General features: G+C 47.6%; 1 protein-coding gene across 4 annotated transcripts in view; it reads left to right on the top strand.

Moving 5' to 3' along the window:
* Positions 1–3,084: 3,084 nt before the first annotated feature.
* The window catches only part of Slc24a1 (solute carrier family 24 member 1), a 26,438-nt gene continuing 19,685 nt past the window's right edge, over positions 3,085–9,837 (top strand). For all 4 annotated transcript variants that reach the window (XM_028752393.1, XM_028752394.1, XM_028752392.1 and 1 more), the window contains exon 1: positions 3,085–4,884. In XM_028752393.1, the coding sequence (XP_028608226.1) occupies positions 3,085–4,884 (1,800 nt within the window). The remainder of the gene's footprint in view (positions 4,885–9,837) is intronic.

The following is a 9,837-nucleotide window of genomic DNA, read 5'->3' as shown; positions in this document are numbered from 1 at the left end:
CTCTCTCTCTCTCTCTCTCTCTCTCTCTCTCTCTCTCTCCCACTCCGACCAGCTGTGATGCCCCTGCAGGGTTTGGCAGAGGAAGCAAGTTACACTTTTCTAGGATACTGGGGTGACATGGAGAAGAGAGGCTGGGAGGGATTACCTGCTATGTCAGATTAAAGCAGCAGCCACTTACATACACATGGAAGGCAAGGAAAGGAGGGTCAGGCGGCTGGTTAGCGCGAGGCAGAGTTAGAGGAGAAGGTACCCCTACCTGCTCTCTCAGTGTCTCAAGTTCATCCGACTCTGCCTAGTGCTTGACGTAGCTGCAGGGCACAGGAACCAAACTGTCACAGTGATCAGCTCCAAGTGGTGGGCTAGAGGTCCAAGAGGCTCAGGAGCCAACATCTTTGGTACCTTATGATATCCCAGCATGATTCCCTAAGGATTTTTTTTTTCTTAATAAAATACATTCTGGAATGCTTTCAAGTTTGCTAAGTTGTTTCCTGGTCCCTCAGTTTCAGCTTGATTTTCGTTCTCACCCTATGTCTAGGTAGGACCAGTGTTACTGTCTCCACATTTACACTTATGGTTGGACTCCTACAATAGCCAGAGGAGCCTGGTGTTGATGTCTTTTGATAGACTAAGCCCCACGCACTTTCTCTTGGTTTCTCAGAGAGCTTTCTGCTTCCATTCACATTTTTCCTCCTATGCATGGAAGGCCCTACATGGCCTTGAATTCCTATAGCTTAGTAATAAATTTGAGACTGATTCCGGTGGGGGCAGTCCCATGGAGAGTCTATTCTGTGTCCCTGGTGAAAGGTCTACCCCCTCAGGTTTGTTCTGAGGCTCTGGGGCCCAGAAATTGTACAATGCCCCGTAAGCTTCTTAGAGGAGGCGGGTATTAGGCAGGATTGGATATGCGTCCCCTGACATGCCCTTCACACTCAACCCTTGAATTAGGATTCTTAGGGGAGCTGGCAGGAGGAGAATGGGGTGTTCCGCATGGTTCAACTTCGGACCCACTCTTGGAGACCCTGGATTCTGACAAGTTTACCATACATGGAAGACACAGATGTCGAGGTCTGAAGGTAAATGATGATCAGCCAGAGGCCAGCTCAGCTCTCCTCCACACGTGCAAGGGAAGGAGAGAGACCCTCTAGAAATCCTGTAGGAGGTGCACGTGGGCTGGCAGCAAAGTGCTGCACTCATGGCGAGGGGTAGGATGCGGGAGGTGGGGGGGGGGGGGAAGATAGGGAAAGGTCAGGGTAACCGAGGGCAAAGGAGGAAGCTCACTTATAGCACTTCCAGTTAGTGTGCTTTACAAAAAGCCTGGGCCACTCGCTGCAGGCTTGTTCCGGGTCCCTTGGAGCTGTGTGAAGTTAACCGAAGCACACCTGTCCTCCTCTCAGGGTCTCTGTCCCTCATGGGTGGGGGAACGAGGAGTTGTACTGGAGAGATCTATGTGTTATTTGGCTCGGCCCACTTCTTTATTTTTCGAGACAGGGTTTCTCTATGTAGCCCTGGCTGTCCTGGAACCCACTCTGTAGACCGGGCTGGCCTCAAACTCAGAAATCCATCTGCCTCTGCCTCTGCCTCTGCCTCCCAAATGCTTGGATTAAAGGCATGTGCCACCCTCTTCCCGGCAGGCCTACTTCTGAGATATTACTATCCTACACAAAACCATTAAAATAATGGTTGTGTAATATCTTTGGACATAGAGATTTAATGGATATTTGTCAGGTCTGGACCTCAAGGCTCTTTATGAAACAAAGTTTCTTTCCTACATTTATAAAACTAACCCCAGTGACTCCCCAGTCTGTCTAATGCTTTTCAAAGACTTTATGTATGTTTGGTCTTTCAGAATTCTTGTAACTTGATGTCATTACTATTTATATGAGTAATATACCTACAAATAAATTAAATTTAAATGTGCTGGGACATTCAGTTGGTAGAGTGCTTGCCCAGCATACACAAATTTCTGGGTTCAATTCCAAGACATTTCACAAAGTCAACACGGTAGCACATGCTTACCCCAGCACTTGGGAAAGAAGACAGGGGATGGAAAATTCAAGGTCATCCTTGCCTGCGTGTTGTGTTCAAAGCCAGACTGGGGCTACATAAAACACTATCTCAGAATTTACATTTAATTTACATTTAGGTTATTACAGCATGCACATGGTAAAACAATCTAGTCAAATGTACAGTGAAAATGAAGTTCTCCCTGACCAGTGGTCCTCAGTTTCCCTTCCCCAAATATCCTTCCAGAGTTTGGTTTTGCATAACTAACACCGTGCTGTGGTGGAGGCAGTAAGGCTGCTCAGGACGACCCAGCTAGTAGGCAGAAGAGCCAAGAGTCTTAGCCTTTAGCTCAATTTCTCGTTTTCCTTCTACCAACCCACACCATTCAACAAGAAGCCCCATGTCCTCTCTGGATGAGACAGTCCAAGAATTTTAAAAGAGTCTAAAACAAAACTCAGCTCCCCAACAGCAAAAACTAACTCACATGAGCAGGCAGAGCCTTACTTGGCTAATGACTCAGAGATACCATCCACGGCTTTCTCTTGCTATGTATACTTTAAGATCATGCCTCTCTAGATCCTTGTTGCGGTTGAGAAGCTGAGATTTATAGCCTGGGTCCAAATTACGGATTTCTGAGCTCCCAGCAACCTAGGCTTGGACATGAGGGATGCAGGGAGACTTTTTGCAAGGAGCCCAGGAAAGACATGGAAAACCCACAAAGCCCCCAGGACTCACTCAGAAACTTGGACTGCTGGCGTGTCCACAGAATACTGTCTCCTGAGAGCAGGCATTGCGCCCTGGAGTGGAGGGGAGGAGTAGTTAGCTTCTTCAGAACAAGGTCTCTGGCCTGACTGATACTTTGTGTCCCTGGGACCTCCATCACTCTACCTTTCTAGATAAGAGAGTTCTAGATCTCAGAAGAACAACAAATAACTCCTCTTTCCCTCTAGGTCAGTGGATACCCCCAGGCTGGGCTTCATGGAGAAATCTTTCCTGATTACTAACATGAATCCCAGAGCAGCCTCCCCCTCTCCTTGGACAGGATGAAAGGCCAACTGTAACCAGACATAACTGGCCATCATGCGGAAACTGATCAGGATGGGGACACAGGAGAGGCGGTTACTCCGACCAAAGAGGCTTCACTGGAATCGCCTCCTTCTCTTCCTGGGAATGTTGATCATCGGTTCCACTTATCAGCACCTGAGGAGACCCCAGAGTCTCCCCTCAATGTGGACAAAAGTCTCCTCCCAGCAGCCTATTAAACTGGCCAGCAGGGACCTCACCAACAATGAGATGACAGTGGAGAGCAGTGACCCTCCAGAGGCTAGCTCTGAAGTGGAGGATGAGATACTAGCACCCCAAGACACAGTGATCATGGATGAAGCAGCACCTAGCATAGCAATGGAGGACACCCCCAATCCACCCAGAACAACCAAGATCACTCCAACATCACCAAAGAACAATTATAGCCCAACAACAGCTGGCACAAGAAGACAAAAAGAAAACATCCCACCCACACCTAGCAGAGCACCAAGTTACTTCATTTCAACTTCGGGCAGACAGAGAGTTAAAAGCTATACCCCAAAACCCAGGGGCGAAAGGAAGAGCTCCAGACCAACTGATGTCAAAGAAACAGGAAGAACGCACACCCCATCCCCAGCAGGTGCACCTCGCACAACCAGCCCCGCATCAACAGGGAAAGACAGTGAAACCATGGCAACCTATAGGATGTTGGAACCCAGACCCGAGGGAACAGCAGGAGAAACCACGGCAGCTTCTCTCAAGAGAATGGTTCTGAACAGCCCAACTTCCTTAACACGTGAAGTAGAAACAAACCTCGTGACTTCTCCAAATTTGGTGGAAAAAATCCCCCTGGGAAGTCTTAGAAGAGGGGAAAGAAACATCTCTGCTACTCCCCCGGGAGAAGTCCAGAAGCACACCCCTGCCACCTCTGAGAAGCAAATAACAGTAATCACCAGGATGGGTAGCATCCAGGAAACCATTGACAGTTCTACTGCTGCCCAGAGAATTAGCAACCCCTTGTCCGGAACCAGTGCACCAGCCATTAGAATGGCTTCAGCCACCAACAGGGAAAAGAAACTTTCCACAGCACACAGCACCTTAGTAACTCCCAAAGGCAAGGCAACCATGATCACACAGGTCCACCGCTGTGTGGTTGTGGAGCCAGCTCCAGCTGTACCCATGACTCCATCTCTAAGCCTGACAGCCATCCCGTTCCCAGAGGCACCTAGTTCCAGTCCCACAGCTTTGCCACCTGACTGGCCAAACCTCCACCCCAAGGCGGAGTATCCCCCAGACTTGTTCAGTGTGGAGGATCGACGTCAGGGCTGGGTGGTCCTACACATCTTCGGCATGATGTACGTGTTTGTGGCCTTGGCCATTGTGTGCGATGAGTACTTTGTCCCAGCCCTGGGAGTTATCACAGACAAGCTGGAAATCTCCGAGGATGTGGCAGGGGCCACATTCATGGCTGCCGGAGGCTCTGCCCCTGAGCTCTTCACCTCTCTTATTGGTGTCTTTATCTCCCACAGCAATGTGGGTATTGGTACCATTGTGGGCTCTGCCGTGTTCAACATCCTTTTCGTCATTGGCACCTGTGCCCTCTTCTCCCGGGAGATCCTCCACCTCACCTGGTGGCCCCTGTTCCGCGACGTCTCTTTCTACATCCTTGACTTGTCTATGCTCATAGTCTTCTTCCTGGACAGTCTCATCGCCTGGTGGGAGAGCCTGCTCTTGCTGTTGGCCTACGCGCTCTATGTGTTCGCTATGAAGTGGAACAAGCAGATTGAACTCTGGGTGAAAGAGCAGCTTAGCAGGAGGCCAATAGCCAAAGTCATGGCCCTGGGAGACCTCAGCAAGGTAAGGCAGTCTGGTTCCAGCTTTCCCAGGCCTCTTTGCTGTGAAACGGCAGGAGGAAGCTAAGGACTGAAGAAAGAGCAGAGAGAGCAAGACCGCAAGAGGCGGCTGTTCCCTTTCCTGCTGTTTATATATTTCCAGCATGCCTGTGCTCTGTCACCAGCACGTGTGACCATGGCTCTACCCCAACCACCCTAAACATGGGTCATGGTTTTGATCCTTATACTTCAGGAAAGAAATTCTAGCTGGAAGAGAAGTTAAAACATTCATCCAGGGTCACACGGCAGCCAGGCAGTAGAGTGAGGATTTGAATCCAGCTCGGCCTGATGGGTGTCTGGAAAGGCCATTTGAGTCAGCTTTGGAGAAAGAAGAGAGAGAGAGCGGGGCAGGTAGGAAAAATATAGGGAGTTCAGAGTTTAGGCAGCCCCATTATTTTCAAGTATGTTTGTTCACAGGCTGCACTTGGAAAAGGGTGCGGCTTAGGTGGAATCTGGGGAGAGAGGGTTTTTTTTTCCACTTAATATTGGAGATGAGGGGAGCCCCACTCACTCACTGACAAGCCAGCCCCCAGGCAGAGTCTTCAGTCTGTATCTACTGGAGGTCCTGATATCAGACATGCCAAAGATGGGGCTTCTATGCCCCTGGGGGAGGTGTCTTTCTTGCTTAGATTCACTGGATTGTTCAGTGACTTGAACATCATATTGGGGAGGTGACCTCTGAAAGCAAATCCCAAATAGGGACCCCTATCTTTCCTCTTCCTGGAGGGGTGAGTTTGGGTAAAGGTTAGCTCACAGCTTTTAGCAGGAGCAGAATCTTTCGTGCAAAGAGCATAGGATTTAGCGACTTAATCCCTAGCAGTTTTGATGAGTGGGTAGGATGTCTACCAACCTCTGCAACAGGAGGCAAGGGATTATACTACTTCCTTTAGAATTTTTGAAGTAACACAGTGTTTTGATCAGAGCATGGAATCAAAAGCCACATCCCCTGAGTTATAATTCGATGCTGCTTTTCAATGAATGGTATGACCCGGACAGGTCTCTTCTCACCCTTTCCCAGTCTCTAGGGTAAATGATAGACTCCACTTAATTACTGAAAGGTTCTGTCTAACTCTGACTCCTATGATGATGTCTGAGTCCAAATGAGTGCAGTTCTGGCAAGCCCTGGCACAGTGGTCATTCTTCCATTTATCATTTACATATGGAACAGACGGGAGAAAGTCCTCCCTGGGGTCACAGTGCTGGCTGGGTCAGAACTGCTGTCTGACTCCCTAATCACTGCTGTTTCCTGCCAGGCTGCTGCTCTAGGAAGCCACAGGTTTAGAGAGAGAGTGACTCATGGCTGCTTAATTAAAGCTGAGGAAACAGGAGCCTCCATGGACAGGCTTCATTATGGAGTCCTGGCTTCTCTGAGAAAATCCCTGGTGTATATCAGAGCAGCAGTGTTCAGTGTTCCCTCTGACTCGCCTCCTGGTTCTTTGTAATGCTTCTGCTTTCCTTGAAACTCAACACACTCTGAAATTTCTGCTGCACCTGAGCAAGGCCATCGAAGCAAAGCTTGCTAAGTGAGTGATGCCAAACCCATAATTTTAATAGAGAATTCGTCCAACTTAATTGTCCGGGACCGATCGTAGCAGCTCTTTGCCAAGCAGTAAGCAGGGGCTGATTGCGACCGTGTTCTTACTCTGTGTTGAAATTCAGTAGGATTTTTAATCGACCGTATTACTAATGAAATGTTGAATTACTAACTATACTTGAAGGTAAATCCAACAATATTTAAGGTATGAATGCATTGGATTTTCCATGAATAGTGCCCATGTAATAATAAGTATAAATAATTCAAAACTATAGCTGTTTAAAAGTGATTTTTAAATATGTGTAGCTTTAGAGTTCCATTCTGGGGTGACTTTTTAGCTACGGAGAGAACAAACCACCTCTTTTGTGTCTGGATTTAACTGGCTAAGATCTATGATCTGATTAGAGGGACTAAGTTGTACTATACCTCACCGACAGCAAGAGGACCACTGCCTTGATCCATAAAGCAGTTCTCCGCAAACTCAGTAGCAAACCACACTGGGCCGGGCAGTGGTGGTGCATGCCTTTAATCCCAGCATTTAGGAGGCAGAGGCAGGCGGATTTCTGAGTTTGAGGCCAGCCTGGTCTACAGAGTGAGTTTCAGGACAGCCAGGACTACACAGAGAAACCCTGTCTTGAAAAACAAAACAAAACACAACAAAACAAAAACAAACAACCCCCCCCAAAAAAAAACCCATACTGGTTTTCAATCTTTGTGGCTTAATGTAAGCCGGTAACTGTGCCCTTCAAAGTGTTTCTCCTTACTGATGAAACCGGGAAAGCAACCTCCTCTCCTCCCGTCTCTCCCTCTCCTCCCTCTCACTGGATAGTGGCTCTCCTGGATCAATGGGTCCCTTTAATTTAAACGTCGATGGAGAAGGCAAGGCTCAGAGAAACTGGGCCTTCTCTATCATCCATGGCTCTGAAATTGAGAAGTCCAGAGAGAAACAGAGCAAGGCATGCTGGGAGCCCTGCAGTGAAGCCCTGACCGGGTGAAGAGAGAAAGAAACACAGGAGAGAAAAAAACACACCAGGTTCTCCCCCTTTCTCTGCACTCTGAAGCAGACTTCAGCATTGCCACTGGGTGGGAAAGATAAGTGTGTCCCAAAGTCTGAGCTCAGAGTCTTAGTCTGTAAGTATTTGGTTCAATCTCTTCAAGGCCAGTTCTGGGACTGGATTCCTGTTCAGCAAAAGGGAGGAGTCAGGAAGAAAATCCATACTATGAGGGGTCCATTCCATACACATGTGCCTTTACAATCCCTCTCTCTTCCTCTCTCCTTCCTCCTCTCCCTCCTCCCCCTCCCTCTCCCTTTCCTCTTTCTTTTCTTTCTTTCTTTCTCTCTCTCTCTCTCTTTCTTTTTTTCTTTTTTTTTTGAGACAGAGTTTCTCTGTGTAATCCTGGCTGCAAAGGACCCTGTCATACTTGTGGCCTGTCAGGTCTCTGTAGACCAGACTACTGGCCTTGCGTTTAGAGATCCACCTGCCTCTGTTTGCTAAGTGCTGGAATTAAAGTTGTGCACTACTGCCCTGCAACAATTTCTTATTCAGTGCTACAAAAACTAACTAGACTGTTATTCCTATCTCATATATGATGAGACAGGGGCTCAGAGTGGGCACTTAACCTGGCCAAAGTCACACAGTTAGTCAGTGATAGTTAGTGATGATAGTGAATCAGTATATTTGGGTTTTAGCTTAGCTGCCCTATTAACGATCCACTGGCAAGCCAAGGAACTCTACAAACTGTTTATTAATTAAATACCTGGATGAAAGGCTGTGTGAGGGATACAGTTAGCATCGAGGAAGAGAATCCTGCATGGGAGGCACAAATCATGTTGCTGTTCTCGAAGACCTTCAGTCGCTGTGAATGGGGTGAGACAGCACAGACGTCAGCAGACTCTGCTAAAACCAGGCGATAAAACCCGTCTGCTCTGCTAGCGGTACCACACGTCTCTTTCACAGTCCAATGCCATCCCTGTAGCTAGGAAGTAAACAGCTACACAGTGAACAACTAGAGACAGCTTCCTGGTTATGTGTAGGCGTTTTCCCACTGGAAGGCCTTGAACTTTCCATCCAACAGGTGTGATCAGGTTTCTGAGCTGGGTGATCATTTTATGTTAAATTCTGTTCCCAGCATTTAGAATCAGAGTGAAGGAGTCTCTTAGGAGCTGTGATTCTAATAAAATATATTTAAGACTATTTCTAGAAAGAAATGATTTAGTATTGATTATATGTATATCTATATATCTATGTATCTATCAATATCTATCTATCTATCATCTATATATCTATGTATCTATATCCATTTGTACATATATATCTTTAGTCTATTTAGTGTATGTGTTACATGCTTTCATATGGCACAGTACATGTGTGGAGATCAGAGGAGTTGGTTCTTTATCATGTAACTCCTAGGGGATAAATCTCAGGTCATGAGATTTTATGCTCTGAGCCGTCTCAGCAGCCTATGGATACTCTTCTAGAGTGTCTGTCACGACATTTAAGGAAACACTGCCAGGTCACATCTACTGCCTTTTACGATCCCCAGTATGGCAACGGTAAATGTCTGCATGGCTGTCAACAGTCTCACCTAGCTCTCTTTAAAGCTTTATATTGGGTGTTGATGCTCCTTATATATTGTTTCTGGCCTCAGATTACAAATCTCTGGACTTATTTAGCCACGTATACTCACAGAGAGCCAACATTCTACAGAGAGCTCAGTGACACCCAAGGGTGACAGATCCTTCATGGCATATGGAATGAGGAGCTTAGCAAGAAAGGACCAGCCACGGTCCGAAGATCAGCCCTTTGGAGTGCCAAGAGCAAAAGGGGTATAAGGATAAGAGGTCTTACAGAAATCCATCTCTACACTCTGCACCAAAGAATTCCTCAGGATGTGAGACTCTGAGGAAAAGCCTGGCACTTGGTCCTGACCACACCGTGGCCTATTTTCTCCTCAGCAGGAATCTTCTTATTCAGCCAGCAAGACACACCTAGGCAAAGCAGGCATGTCTGCAGAGAATGATGTTCCTATCTCTGGTCAGGGTTGATGTTTGTCTTGAAAGGTCATAGCAGTGGCCTGTATAGCCAGCTGCTTGCTGTAGAGACGGGGACCCTAAGGATAGAAAACAGCCATCTTGGCCCTTCCTACCTCTGTGGGTCCCATTCATGTTAGGTTCCAGAGAAGCTACTGTGCTCTGAGAGAGCTCGTCTTGGCTGGGCTGAGGGATGCCCTTCAACTGATTAACTAGTCCTTGATGTCCTTCTAATTGTCAGAATAAGATAGAAGCTCTCTCTGTCTCTCTCCCTCTCCCCTCCCCTCCCTCTCTCCCTCCCTCTCTCCCTCCCTCTCTCCCTCCCTCCCTCTCTCTCTCCCTCCCTCCCTCCC

This window comes from Grammomys surdaster, unplaced genomic scaffold (genome assembly GCF_004785775.1).
Source record: "Grammomys surdaster isolate TR1022 unplaced genomic scaffold, NIH_TR_1.0 125896, whole genome shotgun sequence".
NCBI classification, from domain to species: Eukaryota; Metazoa; Chordata; class Mammalia; order Rodentia; family Muridae; genus Grammomys; species Grammomys surdaster.
The sequence above is the reverse complement of the archived record's forward strand: the minus strand, read 5'-3'. Positions and strand labels throughout refer to the sequence as shown.